At 50.1% G+C, this 16,921-nt stretch overlaps 1 protein-coding gene across 2 annotated transcripts in view; it reads left to right on the forward strand.

The window, feature by feature from the left end:
• The window catches only part of Otog (otogelin), a 70,448-nt gene that overhangs the window by 36,328 nt on the left and 17,199 nt on the right, over positions 1 to 16,921 (forward strand). For both annotated transcript variants that reach the window (NM_013624.2, XM_017322025.1), the window contains 10 exons: positions 37 to 193; positions 3,790 to 3,816; positions 6,429 to 6,596; positions 7,580 to 7,858; positions 8,432 to 8,549; positions 9,433 to 9,512; positions 9,906 to 11,671; positions 12,351 to 12,519; positions 12,771 to 12,916; positions 13,625 to 13,714. In NM_013624.2, coding sequence (NP_038652.2) covers positions 37 to 193; positions 3,790 to 3,816; positions 6,429 to 6,596; positions 7,580 to 7,858; positions 8,432 to 8,549; positions 9,433 to 9,512; positions 9,906 to 11,671; positions 12,351 to 12,519; positions 12,771 to 12,916; positions 13,625 to 13,714 — 3,000 coding nt within the window. The remainder of the gene's footprint in view (positions 1 to 36; positions 194 to 3,789; positions 3,817 to 6,428; positions 6,597 to 7,579; positions 7,859 to 8,431; positions 8,550 to 9,432; positions 9,513 to 9,905; positions 11,672 to 12,350; positions 12,520 to 12,770; positions 12,917 to 13,624; positions 13,715 to 16,921) is intronic.

The following is a 16,921-nucleotide window of genomic DNA, read 5'->3' on the forward strand; positions in this document are numbered from 1 at the left end:
ACAGACTTGGCATACAGAATCCTCTGAACTTCCTAGGTTGATGTCACTTGGTTTTACTCAAACTGCCTGACGGACACATGTGGCTGCAGCCGGGGTGGCGACTGTGAGTGCTTCTGTGCCAGTGTAGCTGCCTATGCCCATCAGTGTTGTCAGCACGGGGTGGTCATTGACTGGCGGACACCCCGCATCTGCCGTGAGTGTTCCAGACGGTTGCAGGGGTCCCACAATAGGGATGCATACAATCCCTATGGTGTATATTCCTGTGTTGCAATCCATGAGCCAGAGAGAGAGAGAGAGCCAGAGAGAGAGACAGAGACAGAGACAGAGACAGAGAGACAGAGAGACCAGAGAGCTGCACACCATGCCCAAGGTCACTCAGGATAGTAGGGTTGCTGGTTATCCATGAAGAGGCTGGTGCAGGCCTGTGTTAACCTCATTGCTAGGAGAGTCAGTGAGAAACCCTGGACTCCAAACTGGCTTTGCACGTTGTGTGACCTCAAGCAAGCTGCCTGACTTCTCTGAGGCTCAGTTTTTATCATCTGGAAACTAGGAATCAACTGGTCCTTATTCACTTACTGCAAGCTCAAACAGGATAAAGGACCAAAGAAGTTCTCCATCAGTCGAGCTGTGGAGAGAGGCCCTGCTTACTCAAAACAGGGGTCTGTGGATGCCTCCATGAGATGAAAATATGTATGCACATGCACACACACACACATACTATATATATGTATGTGTATATATTTGTATATGTACATATGCATATACTATACGGAGTATAGATGTATATCATAAAACATACAGAATAAGTAAAGGGAGAAATAGAATATGAAGAAGATTAAATTAATTGGTCAGTTCCCTTAGATTCCAGTATCCCATAGAGGGATTTCCTGATCTCACTTTGGAGTCAGTGGCCAGGGCCCAAGTTCAAAAAGAGAAGACGATCTGGTCCAGATGCCAGTTCTGCCAGGCTGAGGCCTGGGTTCATTCCCTTCTGCATAGCACAGGAGGAAAGCTAAGTCCCCATCTCGCAGATGCTGAGAACATTCAATGATGCAAAGCTCACAGTTCTGGCTTGGTGCTGTGCAACACTGTTAGTAGACACAGGGGTGTTGGCTCCAGGCAGGAGGACCTCATGAAGAAGGTGGAGGAATATCTTCCCTTGGCCTCATTTTTTCTACCTGCTGCCCCTGAGACCCTTCAGCATAGATGCTGGATCCTGGTGGGGTCTCCTCTCTCCTTGCCTCTGATAACCACCCTTCAGGGTGGAGAGGGATACACATGTTTCTGGAGGATCTACCATGAGAATCGACATGTGTGCTGTCTCGTAATAATCAGGACGACGAGGCTGAAGCACCTGCCAGGGCTGTGCACTTACAGGGATGCCAGTAAACCCAGGGATCCAACTCAATAGCATTTTAATGCAGTATCCTTAAAAATTAAAAACTGCCGCAAAAACAGTGCTAGTGAATGAATATCAAAGATGCTCCCAGCACTCGGGAGGCAGACACAGGAGGATCTCTGTGAGTTCTAGGCTAGTCTGGTCTACAGAGTGAGTTGCAGCACAGCCAGGGCTACACAAAGAAAAACAAAACAAAAGGTCTGTATTATCAGTTTCCCCTGTGTCTACGCTCCATGACAACCCAGTGGGAATCCCATTACTCATGATTTTAATGTTTTGATATGTGTTTATTATGAACCTTTTGTGTTCATTTTGATTGTTTAGAATGTCCCATTAAAGCGGAATTAGATATTAATCTAAACAAAACAGAAATAATTTCTCCAAAGATAAATAAGGAATTTAGTAAATATTAAAATATCATAATGGGGATACGTGTTCCATACTGGGCTATGAGCTTATGAGAAAGGAGGAGGGGAAAAGTGAGAAATATTATACAAGATATCTTTAGATCAGTACTCCTGGGCCAGTGAGATGGCTCAGCAGGCAAAGGCTCTTGCTGCCAACAGTGACAACCGAAGTTTGTCCCAGGACCCACATGATGGAAGGAGTTGTTCTCTGACCTCCACAGCCACATGCAGGTCATGGTACATGCATCCCCCTGCCACACACACAATACATGAGTAGGAAAAGCCCTTTGCTGACACAGTAAAATAAGTGGTGTTCAGATCAAGAGCAAGTAGTTTAAATCCAAGGTTGGACAGATAGGGGACAGACGTCTTTGCAAAAGTGATCTTGCATCGGTGTGTAGCCATTAGACTGGTTGGCCCCAGAGATCCATTTGCTTCTGTGTCCCCAACACTGGCTAGAACTCGCTCCTTGTGTGGGTACCCAACAGAGTCATACCCCCAGCCCTATCTTAGAGGTTTATGGTTCAACTCTCAGGGTCTACACGGAGGACAAACATGTTTTTGCCCGTAGCCTCATGAAAGCCAGCCCCTTACTCTTTTTGTTTAAGCTTTTTGAGACAGGGTCTCTCTATTTCGCCCTGGCTGTCCTGGAGCTTATTACATAAACCAGGATGGCCCCCAACCCACAGGGATCCTCCTGTCTCTGCCTCCCAAGTGCTGGGATTAAAAGCATGTATACTATGCCTGGCTCTATCTCCTGGTCCTTAATGACCTTGCAAGAAGGAAAGAGGGCACAGGCAAATGTGTTGATTGTGAGTTTAGGGTATGAAGAGGAGTTGGTGACTTTTTTCACACCACACCCCTGTGTGTGAGGCAAATCCGTCCTCAGTGTTTACCTCAGGTGCACCCAGCTGGTCCCTCGTAACTTTGCGTGTTCTTGGTTGGCATAGTCTGACAAGGTCAGCTCAGCTCCCCCATTGTGGGCTGAAGAATCAGTAAGAGAGGCTACAGAATAGATGCAGACTTCCACTAGAGGGCGCAATGGGTCCATACTTTACCTCCTAAGAGATCTTTGGTGGGGCCAAAGCAGGTTTTGGAGACGCCTGGGGTCCTGAAGGCCCTTTGTCCCCTTCCATCCAAGGCTGAGCAACTTCAGTTTCATGTTTGCATTGATTCTTTGGTGGCTCTTCTGCAACATATCCAACCAGAGCTTCTACACTCGAGTTCTGTTATTGTCTTTGAGACAGGGTCTCTAGTCCAGGCTTACTTCAAACTCCCTATATAGCCAAGGATGACCCTGAACTTGATATTTCTGCCTCCACCTCTTAAGTTCTTGGATGACAGATGTGCACCACCACACCATAAAAACACAATGCTGGAGATTGAGCCCAGCACCTTGTATAAGCTAGGCAAGCACTCTACCTATCTGTTCTATGAGTGAGGGCTACACCTTACTCATAGCCCTTCATTCTAATCTTGACATTTATGGCCACACATAACACACTCTTTTGTCCAACATTCATTCATTCATTCATTCATTCATTCATTCATCTCACTGGTAACTGCTAATCCAAGCAGGCTTTGAGCCTTGAACTTGGGTATGGGGAGAGGCCATTGTATTTCCTCCCCTTAAGGCATATGGATGTCTGGGCAGTGGTGGTGCACGCCTTTAATCCCAGCCCTGGGGAGGCAGAGGCAGGTAGAACTCTGAGTTCCAGACCAGCCTGGTCTACAGAGTGAGTTCCAGTACAGTCGGGACTACACAGAGAAACCCTGTCTCAACAAAACAAAACAAAACAAAACAAAACAAAACAAAACAAAACAAAACAAACAACTCCTCCCCTGAAACAAAAGAGACAAGTTTTCCAAGGCCATCCCTCAGTCTTAGAGTTTTGGAAATGGGCCAGACCCAGTTTTTGATTAAGGGCAGAGGTTGGGTGTGAGTGCCCTACTCATGGGAAATCTCCCTTCTTTCTTCTTTAGCATATGACTGTGACTTCTTCAACAAAGGTAAGCCAATTTCCTCCCAGGTAGAGCCTCAGGGGCTCTGCCCTTGGGCCACATCAGTGCTGAATTCAACACAAGCTGCTGGCCCTGGAGAAGGTGTGATATGTCAATGGAAGGGGGTGTGTTTTGTAAAGTCTTGATGGTGAGGGCTCAGAGGTGTCCAGGACCTGTATCCACAGTTACTCTAGTGTCCCTGTGAGGTCCAGGGCAGGAACCTTTTCAGGGGTTCCATCATTCAGGGCAAATCTGGCAGGCAGCAGACACCCATCTCTATCAGTGGGCTCAGCCCGCAGCCTTCCTAATTGGGCCCAACAAGCTCACGGAATTTACCCAGAGTTCTCAGAAGACCTGAGTTGTCAAAAGCAGGTGTAAACTGCTTTCCCTAAGGACGGTTGCTGAAAACCTAGACAGGTCTTCAAGTGCTCAAGGGTTCAGGAATATATATACACTAATATCTAGATTAGTAATGAATATAAAAATACAAGTCATTGCTAGGGTCCAAGGGAGATTTAATGTCCAGTATTAGAGCCATTCAATCAATTCGATCAGAGGTTGAATAGACTGTGGCAGGATGGCTGCCAGAATTTCTTAGCATCAAGCTTCGTCCACTTGGGTCATGGTGGTGTCCTGGAGGCACTCAGTGCCTCTAGCCCTTCCAAGCCCCTAGATCTCCTTCCAGCAACAGCCTGCAGGAGCTGGTCTGTGACAGTGTGGGCACAGGCGTCATGCACATTTTGGTGCAAGTTTGGGCTTAAGAAGCATCTTTCCAGGCAAGACTATTGAAGAGGGGACAAAAAAGGAATAAGAAGAACATGATTGCTGCTAGGTATTGTGGAACAGAAAGTTTATTGTAGACAGGAAATATCAGACTCCATAGTGAACCTGACCCTGAGCCAGGCCATGCAAGAAGAATAGGGAAGGGGAGCCAAGAGGTCAGGAGGCAGAGGCCAAAGGGTAAAAGGATAAAAAACAAACAAACAAACAAACAAACAAACAAACAAGAAAACAGTAACCAAAATGGCTGGATTATACAGGGCAGAGCAGCTTTGGGGTATGCCTGCCAGGAGAACCCTGTAACAGGTAGAAACTGAGGGATGCTGGGAGAGCCTGGCAGCCAGCATCATACATTAATAGCCATGTGTCCCTGGTGGAAAGGACACAGAGAGAAGACTAGGGATCCATAGATGGCGGCTGGACCAGCCCAGTCCTGTCAATGGTAGCTCCAAGGGGCTGCTGATGGCCCTGGATCTTCAGTGCCCAAAGGGATGACTCTGAAAGGAGAGCTTCGTTCCCAGGGACAGAAGCATCCCTGTGACATCAGGCGAGACATTTCAGCAGCACCGTTCTGAGCAGTTCTCTCCTCTGCGGCATTTGGGGTGTTAGTAACTGGCAAAGGACAAGCTGCTTCTAGCATCCTCCACCCACCCTCCCTCCCACTCGCCCAGTCCTTGCCTCGGTTTTTCTCCCAGCATCTTCTGTGGCCCAGACCTCATGGGGTTCTGGGAAAGAGGACCCTTGCAGAGGTACAGGGGAGTGTCCCAGCATCATGTGCGAGCTCTGAACCCTGAGTCTGTTGAAACTGGCTTTGAGTGTCCACCCCATTGAAACCAGCCAGTGTGGCACACTGCTTTTTGTTTGCTTGTTTGTTTGTGTTGGGGGAGCTGTTTGCTGATCATTTACCAGCACAGCACACTGTCTGCTTTCTAATGAAGGATACAGATGGGAAAGCCCAGTTCAGAGCCACAGCACAGAGCTGTGACTGGTGTGCATTTGCTTCTGGGGCTGGTAGGGTGTGGAGAAGAGGGTATGCAGGGAGAACAGCTCAAAGGAGGTGACAAATGAGCTGGTCCCCAGGGACTGGGTAGGTGTCTTTCAGGCGCAGAAGGAGGAGGATTTCTCGGCGGGAGGAGTGGGACCGTGTGGCAGAGATGAGCTAGGACAGGCATGTGGCTCCTCCAGTGAAACAGGAAGGAATTCCAGTGTGACAGGACCCCTTGTGGGGTAGAGGGCAAAGCAGGGGTCCAGTATGGCAGAGCCCTGAATTAAAGCTGTGCTCTTAAGACTCTGTCTTGGGGATGAGGAAAGCCACAGGGGACAGTTTCTAGGAAGGTGACCCAGACACCTATGGGACACAGCAGAGGCAGGAAAACCATTTATTGAGCTGTCACAAATGTCTAGGACACCTACATGCCTTCCACCCTCTACCCACAGCTCCATCTCCTCCAAACACAAACAAGACATGTGTATGAAATACACAGATACAAACTGAGCTCTGGGCTCTTGACTGTCATCCCTCAGGACGAGGTGGGCAGAGACCAGTGTATTGTATTTTCCCAAAGGCAACTCTGACAAAACAATGTCTGCTATGGTAATGGCCCATGCTTTCAGAGGTGACTGTCATGGGCTCCCTGTGCAATGGCTTAAGCACAGAGGGAGGGTCTGTCTCCTTTGGGACTGCTAGCCTGGGGATCCTGTCTCTTCAGATCTACTAAGGCTCCTGTAAGCCATCAAGAGGCCCTCTCCAGCACCCTGACTCTTCTGAACTTCTGATCAGAACTTCTGATCAGTACATGTGAGTTGGCGGTGACACTTGTGACAGAGACTTTTCTCTCCAGCGCTAGGTAAGGGTCCCTACCAGCTGTCCAGTGTGGCGGCTGGCGGTACTCTTGTGGCCACGAAGGCAGTAGACAGTGACATAGCCCTTGTGAGGGCAGAGGATCTGGCGCCAGGGGACATTTCAAGCTTCCTGCTGACAGCTGCTCTGTACAAGGCCAAGGCCCATGGTAAGGCCCACCCTTTGGCTCCTGTCCAGCCGTCTCAGAAAAGGCGGTGTTGATGGGGGTGTGGGGGACGCTGAAGCCTGCAGCCACCCACAGGGCTCCAATCCCACTTGTTGTTTCTAGTTCTGACTAGTTTTTTTTTTTTACCTCTGTGACCCCAAACTGCCTACGATGGGACTGAGACAGGTTTTCCCCATCCCCACCCTCAGCCAGACTATTGTTGTAACGAAAATCCCAAATCCTGGGGTCAGCATCTACTCTCCTTTCTCTTCCGGCTTCCGGCTTCTCTCCCCTCCTTGCTCCCTTCCTCTCTCTTTTCCCCTCACCTCCCCCTCTCTTTGCCCCTCCCCTTTTTTTTCCTCCTTCTTCTCTCCTCCTTTCTCCCTCTCACTGAGTCTTAAGCACAGGGCAAGCACAGGAACCAGAGACATTAAGGGACACAGTCACTGTCCAGCAGGAGTTCCAGTCCTATGGTACACATCAGCAAGAAAGAGACGACTTTAGAGTCAGATGTGGGGTCTGCCCGTCGGGGCAGCTTAGGGCCTCCTGGGATAAGGGATTCCTGTGACAGGAAGAAATGGAGACGGTTACATATTATGAGACTGCTGAGTTTCTGGAATCACCGGATCCACTTGTTCTCTATGCTCAGTGGACTGTCCCCCTGTAGAAGGACCATTCCTATCTGTTTGGTGCCAAGCAGAGCAGGCCCCAGGACAGGCAAGGCTTTCTGGTGGAAAAGGAGGAGAGACAGGACAGAAGACAGAGGCAGCTGAGGCCTTCTGTAACCTCCCGCCTCCGTCCACAGAGACGATGACCAGAGGGTGGCCCGTGAGTGGGAGGGAGAAGCAACAGGGGAGCAGGGTCCAGCTAGTCCCCAGGAACCTGTCATCCCAGCCACTGAGTGTGAGAGCACACATGCTGGCATGCAGTATCCCCAAATCTGTTCTCTCTGCATGCTGACCTAACTAACTCCTGTGGCTCTGCAGACCCTGACGTGGTGTCCCTGGAGGCGGCTGACAGACCCAACTTCTTCCTGCACACCACAGCCAATGGCTCTATAGGGCTGGCTAAGTGGCAGCGCGATGAGGCCTTCCATCAGCACGCTTCCTTCTCGCTGCACCGGGGGACATGGCAGGCTGGCCTGGTGGCTCTGGAGTCCCTGGCAAAGCCTGGCTCCTTCCTCCACTCATCAGGCCTTGAGCTGGCACTGCGGGCATACGAACACACGGAGGTGTTTCGTGGTGGTGCGCTCTTCCGCCTTCTGGGTAAGGGTCTGCCGGGGCATCGTTCTTGGATCTGGGGCTTCTGCCTCACTCGGTGGCATTCCCTGCCCTCTCTCCTCTTCTCTTTCCCCAGAGGGCAAAAATCTCAGCCTTTTGACAAAGGTGGAGGGCTCCCTGGGGTTTACCCCTGGAACAGGAGGTGGTCTGATCTCCATGCTGGCAGGTCAGGGAGTGGTGGCAGGATGGACTGAGACCTAAGTCACTCTTGTAGTGTAAAAATAGACAGTCTGTGTGAAAGTGAGAGGAACCGTGAGCCTGCTGGAGGCTCATAGTGCGCCTGGCTTCTGTTTCCTGCCGAGGGTACATATTGTCCCCATCCCTAGGAGTTTAAGGTACACCCGTGGGGACTCAGGGCTGAGAAGCTAGCAGGCTCTCCAGACCATGTCCCCAGTTGTCATGGATGCAGCCTGCTTAAACTCACTTCTTATTTTCTCTCTCTCTCTTTTTTTCTGGGTGTACTTACATGCCCTCACCACAGGGCTGAGCTGGGATAATTCTGGGCACTAGTGTTCAGCCTCTCTCAGTCCAGAGACTTGGAGGGGATTGTCTTTCTAGATGCCAAGCCTTTGGGGGCTGCCTACCCCACCTGTGAGTGGCGCTACGATGCCTGTGCTAGCCCCTGTTTCCAAACCTGCCGGGACCCACGGGCAACCAGCTGCCAGGATGTGCCCAGGTGAGACCAGGCGGTCGTGGGCACGACGTCAACGCCTTTGAGACAGTTTGAGCGCACCTGCGAGCACATGTGTAGACAGACCCTTGTGTGGGTGGGTGCCAGAGTGTGTTCTAAGATGAGTATGGGAGTGTGTCTGTGTCAGGGAAATGTGCCTTTGTGTATGTCTTAGCCATTTTTCTCACGTGACAGAATGGCTGACAAGAGAAGCTTAAGGGGGCAGGGAAGGGTTTATTTGGGGACACAGTTTAAAAAAAGGACCCAGTCCATTGTTGTGTGGAGGCACAGCAGTGACTCTATGGGGGACATTCAGATTCCAATCACAAAAGTATGTGCATGCCCCATATAAATGTGATATATTCATATTGTATACTGGTGCACGGAGTGCATATAGCTTGACTGTGTGCTTGTATGTACTAACTAGGTATGGGCTGTATATGGCCATATTCACACATCTGTGTGAGCTGATTATATGCAGTTGAGCGTGGTTGAGAATATCACAGGGGTGTGTAAACTGGTATCTGTGGGCATCTACATAGGTGTATATGTATGTGTGCACTGGGTCTATGTTTTAGCTTTTTTGACAGCCTTAGAAAGAGCCTGTGGGCTGTGCGGGAACGGGCCTTGCAGAGAGTCTGATCCTGTGGACAGGAGTGCACAGAGCCACACACTGTTCATACGTGTCTCCCTGCTGGCCAGGAAACAAGAGCATGAGGCTCACATACATGGGCACAGGTGCTAGTGTACATGTGTGTGACAGGTGTCTGTAGAGCTTCCCATGAGGGTGTGTATGATAAGCATGCATTTACACGTGTGCCATACAGATGATGGGGCCTGTGTTCTATCCATGTTCTGGTCACTAGCTAGCCCCCTGCTCTGTCCTTAGGGTAGAAGGCTGTGTCCCTGTGTGTCCCACTCCTAAGGTCCTGGATGAAGTCACACAGAGATGTGTCTACCTGGAAGACTGTAAGCGGCCCGGGGTTCTCCTTTCTCCTTCAGACTCCCTCATGTCTCCAGGGGTCACTGAGAAACTCTGCTCAGGGTCCTACATTCTGGAGCAGCTGGCTTCCAGCAGGGCCCTGGAAGGAAAGATCTTCATTGATCTGGGTTTTTTTTTTTCTGGTCCCCGTTTCAGAGAAAGGTAACGTGGGCTGTGGAGGTCTTGCTTGGGGTCTGGTTTTGGACAGAGTCCATCTTGTTGTTTTCTGTGGACAGAGGCCTTGGCTGTCTGCCATCAGAAGCTGTGTTTGACCCATCAGTTAGGGTACCAGTCCTCCAGCCCCTTACCTCAGCACTACCCTTTAAGGACAGCTAGGGGCAGTCGCTCTTTTTCTGAGCCTCTTCTCTTGTCTGTGCTAGGTGTGGAGCCAGCCCCGCGGGGTCCCACGGAGACCCTTGGCAATGAGACTCTGGTACCTGGTCAAGTGCCACCCACCACCAGTGCCGAGCAGCAGCTTCCACAGGGGCTCCCTGGAGCCTCTGCCTACAGCCCCGCCCCTGTTCCAGTAGCCCCACCCACCTCAGCCCCAAACCCACCAATGGCTGCCACGGAGGGGCAAGCGCCATCTCCAGGATCCACCCAACCCACACTGCAGACACCCCTGGGCCTTACAACATCTAACTTTCCTGCTGGCCACACAGAGGCCACAGCCAGAGAGGAAGGGGCTGCCAGCCTTCTAACCACTTCTCATCCCCCAGGGTTCTCGTCCTCCCTCCCTAGTTCCCTGCAGATGCCCACATCTGGCATTGTATCAGGTGCAACAGAGACAACCAAAGTGACCATAACCTTTACAGGGAGTCCCAACACCACTGTCGCTTCCCGGTCACCCCCTATACCTCGCTTCCCACTCATGACCAAAGCTGTGACAGTCCCAAGTCATGACTCCTTTCCTGTTAAAACCACACCTCTGCAGCCCTCTTGGCTATGGAGCCTCTCTTCCAGACCTATGACTTCCCTTGGAGCTACGTCCTGGCCCCCCACCTCCCCGGGATCCCACCTGTCAACTGCAGTAACTAAGGTGGCAAATAAGACAATGACATCCCTGTCTGTCCTGGCCCAGAGCACTTCAAGTTCCAGCCAGCCCCTGGCTGCAGTGACCACAGCACACAGGGCTCCTGCCAGTCCCCTTGTCACCAAGGGCTTGGAGGTGGTGTCAGCCACAGAGAAGGGAGAAGCTGGGCACAGCCAGCTTACAGAGTTGCCAGTGTCCCCACCCCCAAGCCCAGCCCCCATCGACCTGCCTCACCCAGCCCAACATACCACCACAGCCCCTGGGCCTTCTGCTCTGTCCCCGGGGATCCTGGCTGCTGGCAGTCCATCCACAGGTGCTCACAGACCGGGGGCCACAGCTTTAGCTTCTCTAGAGCCAACTCGGCCACCCCACCTTCTCTCTGGCCTACCTCTGGACACCAGCCTGCCCTTGGCTAAGGTGGGAACCTCTGCCCCAGTGGCCACACCTGGCTCCAAAGGCTATATCCCCACCCCTCCACCTCAGCACCAGGCTACAACTTTGGCTACGGCCATGACTGTGAGCCCACTTACTCAGTCACTCAGTCTGACAGTGCCACTCATGTCTGCTGTAGAGGAACAGGCACACTCACCTAGCCCCAAGCCTCCCCAAGGAACAGGTATGGCTCCAGACCAGATGCTGGGAGCCACATTGCCAAGCTTTGGAGCCTCCTCTGTGATTGCTGGGGTGCCCCCCACAGTGTCTGCGGCCCCACGGAAGAGCACCACCCAGAGAGCAGCCATTCTATCTAAGAAGGTGTCTCCACCCACCCTCATCTCTGACTCTGTCCAGGGTGGGTTCACAGAACTCACACCTATAGTGAGCCATACTGTTACCCCCTTGGCGACTGAGGCTGAAGGCCCCCGGGCTGGCACAGTGCCACTGGTGCCCACAACCTACTCCCTAAGCCGGGTGTCAGCCAGGACGGCCTCCCGGGAAGGCCCGCTAGTTCTGTTGCCTCAGCTGGCAGAGGCCTATGGGACCCCAGCAGGACTCCAGCCCCAAGAAGATCTAGTGCGCCAGGCCACTACGGAGCAGTCAGGGCGCTCAGCTCCAGCCAAGAGTATAGCAGAGGAGTCGATGGAGGCCGAAGTGAATACTTCTGCCACCTGTGTGGTGAGTGACTTGTTAGGTCCTTCGATTTTGTGGATTGTCCCCAAGACGTGGCCTTCTCTCTGCCTTTAGCATGGCCATTACCATAAGCTGTGTCTGTTGAGGTTCCTGTCCGTCTTTATTTACTCTATGCTACAAGATGGCAGTAGTGTCCTTGACCTTGCTCACCCTTATCTGAAGTTCCTGGTACTTTAAAAATCACCAGGTCCCCCGAAACCACAGCAGGGTGCCACTTGCCTTTTTGGGTCCAGGACTGATTGAATGCTTGGTGTGTTTCTGCGGGGTGGGATGGGAGCGAGCTTTGGACCGTGAGAATGAATGAACACATGCATGCTTACTGCTCAGCTAGCTTCCCCTGCACTCACACAGTCCGGGGCTCAAACCCAAGGAATGGTGTTGCCCATGTTCAAGCTGGGTCTTCCCGCATCAATTAAAACAACCCACCACAGGTATGCCCACAGTCCAACGTGATCCAGACAATCCCTCATTGAGACTCTCTTCCCAGGGATTCTTGGTTGACTCAGGTTGACTATTGAAACTAGCCATCACAAGGCGTCGGTTCCCTGGTTCTACTTCAATATAACCTGCCATGCTAGACTCTGGCTTGTTCCAGAAGGGTCGAGGTAGGTAACACCGTAAGCTCTGAGGGTCACTCATGTTAACGCTCCACTTTGTGCCACAGCCCATCGCTGAACAAGACTGTGTCCGTCACATATGCCTAGAAGGCCAGCTGATACGTGTGAACCAGACCCAGCACTGTCCTCAGGGTGCCGTACGCCCTCGCTGTGGGGTCCTGGGCCTCGCTGTGCGGGTGGGCGGGGATCGCTGCTGCCCACAATGGGAATGTGCCTGTGAGTTATGGGACCAGTCAGAGCCTCTGTGTCTTTTCCCTACCCCAGCATGCCTGTGTGTTCCCTCCCATACTTCTGCAGGAAATCTCTCTCACTGTGACTCCTGCCCTGACAAATTTCCTTCCCTCATGGCCTCTGAACTCTGTGAGACACCTGATCCCTGGAACCCTCCAGCCCCCAGGGTGTTTGACTCACCTGCCCATCTTCCTGGTGGCCTTGGGACCACCCGCTTGGTCTTTGTCCCTGCCCAGGCCGATGCTCAATCTTCCCAGACCTGAGCTTTGTAACTTTCGATGGCAGCCATGCGGCTCTGTTCAAGGAGGCCATCTATGTCCTCAGCCAGAGCCCAGATGAAACCATCTCTGTGCATGTCCTGGACTGCAAGAGTGCCAACCTGGTACGGTACTGACCCTTGCTTTTCTCCCTGCCAGAACCTGAGATCTGAACTAGGCTGAGAGGGGAGATTGGGTGGTAAGGTGGAGTTCAAGGAATGCCAGAGGTTACGGTAGACCCTGCCACTCTGGGGGTTCATGGAATGGTAACTGCTCAGGCCAGGTGACTGAGGGGACGAGTGGAGCAGAGTGTGCCTCCTCCTGACCCTGAGATTCCAGTCCCTGCAGTTTTCCAGTCTTTTTGGAGTTGACACTTAAGTATAGAGGAGTGGGTAAGCCATTCCAAGGTCACAGGTGTCACCTGCAGGGGCTGACTGCTAGGATAACCAGTGAGTCAAGTGGATGGAGGGGTATTCTCCCCGTCCTCTTTTTCCTTCCCTCCCTTTCTGCCTTCCTCCTTCTTCCCTCCCTCCCTTCCTTCTTCTGTCCCTCCCTTCATACTTCCCTCCCTCCCTCCCTTCCTCCCTCCCTTTCTTCCTTCCTTTTTCTCTCCCTTCTTTCCTTTCCTTTCTTCCTTTTTCTCTCCCTCCTTTCCTTTCCTTCCTTCCTTTTTCTCTCCCTCCTTTCCTTCATCTGAGCCCGCATGAGATCAGGTAAGAGTCTAGTACCTTCTACCCAGCCCGCAGGTGTGCTCATGTATCCTAGACTCACACAGCTGGAGGGGAACTTGGGGTGGAGGGGGCTCTGGGCTGATGAGGCTGGTCTTTCTTCAGGGACATCTGAACTGGCCCCCATTCTGTCTGGTGATACTGAATGTGACTCATCTGGCCCACCATGTCAGCATCGACCGCTTCAACAGGAAGGTGAGCACACCAAAGGGGTGGCCTGCGGGGCCCAGCAGCAGTCAGTCAGGGTCAGCATAGGTGGGGGCGGGGCCTTGAGACCTATTTGTAATTAGGGGCAGGGGCTGGGAAGACTCTCTCTTTTAAGGATGACGGCGCATGTTTGCAATCCCAGCACCAAGAAGCAAAGGCAGGAGCATCACTGTCTCTATAGAGCCAGGCTGGGCTACACAATAAGACTGTCTCAACAAAACAAAACAAAACAAAACAAAACAAAACAAAACAAAACAAAACAAAACAAAGCAAAAGGAAGGTATACTTGAAAATTATTTCATTTAGGATACTTCCTCCATTCTTATAGGAAGAAGGTATACAGGTGACATCAGACTGGCAAGACAGTGTGACCTTAAATAATTGCTGTCCAAAAATGTCACCTTTGCAATGTCTTATGAGGACAGATAGTCATATAAAGGTATCCCAAAGCCCTTTCCAAGCATGGACTGTGTAAGTGAGGTGCCCTCAACGGAAGGTTCGTGAACTCAGAGTTAAAGCCACCTCAGTCAAGGAAGCCGGAGTGTCCAAAAGACCACCGGTAGGTGGGCTTCCCTTCACAGGCAGTAAGAGACACCGAAGAGTGTTCACACATTCCCGAGAGATCAGCACTTTTCTGCCTGGCTCTGCCCTCCATCCCTGATTGCCAAGGCTCTCTGAAGCAAGGTTTGGTTGATGGGGTTATGATGAGGCTGAGGCTTAAAAAATAAATAGAATAAAGTCCCTTTATTTATTGCCTTTCTGCTGCTGTGATAAAATACTGTGAACAAAAGCAACTTATAGAAGGGAGAGTTCATTTTGGCTCATGGTTCCAGAAACCGTGGTGAAGGTTGGCAGCAGGCAGCCAGAGCAGGACGCAGAGTGCCGAACAGGAAGTGAGGCGAAGCTGTAAACCCTCAAGGCCCGCACCAGTGATGAGCTTCCTCCAGCAAGGCTATACTATCTAAGAGTTCCATAGCCTGTCCAAATAGCACCAAGAACAAAAGACCCCATTCAAATAAGGAGGCCTATGGGGGACATTTTTCACCGAAACCTTCACAGTTCCCAAAATCCATTCCTTGGTGTTTTTTTTTTTTAACCTTTCAATAAGAAGGGCATAATTCACACACACAAATTTATCATATTTAGTATATATCTATAAATTCTTCCTTCCTATTAGCATATATTCAAATTATACCTGTAAAATAACTGTTTAAAATATTGTTTCATGAGGACATTTCACACATGAACATCATGGGCTTTGATCATTTATTTTGCTGTTACCCTCCCCTGCCTTTGTACCCTTTCTCCTTCCAAATAGTCATTTTCCATGTTCACGTCGATACGAATATATATGGGTATGTATTACATACACACATCCACCACAGGGGAAAGTCTTGCTTTTTTACTTAACATGATTCTTTCTAATTTTAACCACTTTTTTGCAAATGATGTAATTTGATCCTTTTTTAAATGTCTGAATAAAAGTTTGTTACACATGCATAAGTGTATGTGCAAGTGTGTGCACGTGAACACACATACAATTGGCTTTATCCATTTGTCCGTTATTGGACCTCTACCATGATTCCACAAGCTGGCAATCATGAATGGCCGCAATTAACATGGATATTCAGGTGCCTCTTGGTTAGGAGGTCTTAGTTCCTGCAGGTGTATGTTCAGGAGTGGCATAGGTGGACCACGCGGTTGGTAAACTTGGAGTTTTGTGGACCCTGTGTACTGATTTGCACGTGGCTAACTGACTCACCTTCTGAACACAGCATGTAAGGTCCTTTTGCCAACCCTTACTACCTGTGCCTGCATTTGTTGTTTGTTTGTTTACCTGGATTGAGGGGAGAGGGACCCTCAATCTCATTTTTATTTGCATTTTTGATGACTAAACATGTTTGACCATTTTTTCCCATCTATGTACTGGCTATTTTTCCCCCTGGATAATTCTCTGTTCAATTCATTTTCACATTTGTTGACCAGATGATTTGGTGTTTTGCGTTTAATCTTTGAGTTCTTCATATAGTCGCTATATTGATCGCCCTCTTAGATGAATGGAAAGATTCACTCCATTCTGCAAGTCACGCTTTATTCTGGCAATTGTTTTCTTCACTGGATAGGATTTCTTTAATCTGATGAAACCTCGTTTATCAAATTTGTTGGGTCCTTTTCAGAAAGTCTCATTCTTCTTCTGCTAGAGGCAGTTTCAAAGTTTTCACATCTTATGTTAAATCTTTCAATCCATTTTGAATTAGGTTTTGTTTAGGGAGAGGTAGTTCTGGTTTTCATCTTCGGAATGAGCGTCTCCAGTTTCTTCAGCACCGTCTGCTGAGAAGCCTATCTTCCTTCAGCGTGTGTTTTAAACCTCTGTGAAAAGTGAGATGGCTATAGCTGTGTGCTCCTCCTGGATCCTCAGTCTTACTGCGCTGATTCCATGTCTGCCTCTTGTTGGTGCTGTGTTGGTGCTGTGTTGGTGCTGTGTTGGTGCTTTGTTGGTGCTGTGTTGGTGCTGTGGTCCATTTGTTTGCTCCCCCGCCCACTGTGGCTCTGAGTGTAACTCATAGCTAGGGACTGTGGCACCTCCAGCACCACTCTTCATGGTTGTTTCCGCTGTCCTTCCATAGGAATGTTAGGGTTGTTTCCCTCTTTCTGTAATGATGGTTAGAACCTTAATAAGAACTGTGTTGAGTGTATATCATTCTCGGTAGTATAACCATTTTCACAATATTAATCCTGGGATCTCTGAGCAAGAGTGCCCTTTCCATGTTCTGTCTTCGGTTCCTTTCTTTGATGCTTCAAGTTTTTATTGTAGATGCATTCATCTTTGTGGTTTAATATCTTTCTGCTTTTTGTTCTTTTGAGACTCTTCACCATGGGATTGCTTCTCTGCTACTTTACCAAAAGCATCCGGTCTCAGAACTCTCTGATGCCGTCTTGGGTTGTTTGTTTGTTTGTTTGTTTTTGTTTTTTTAAATATAGGATTATATTATCTGCAAGGAGGGATGATGTGATTTGTGTCTCCTGTCTTATTTTACTGCCTCTGTTTCATGCTCCAGCCTTACTGCTCTGGATGTAACTTCAAACAGCGTATTAGTAAGAGCAGAGGGAGTGGACACCTTGTCTGTTCCTGACTTTAGAAGGAATGCTTTCTTTCCCCACCCCCCCATGTAATATAATGTTGTCTGTAAACTC

Source organism: Mus musculus, chromosome 7, assembly GCF_000001635.26.
Source record: "Mus musculus strain C57BL/6J chromosome 7, GRCm38.p6 C57BL/6J".
NCBI classification, from domain to species: domain Eukaryota; kingdom Metazoa; phylum Chordata; class Mammalia; order Rodentia; family Muridae; genus Mus; species Mus musculus.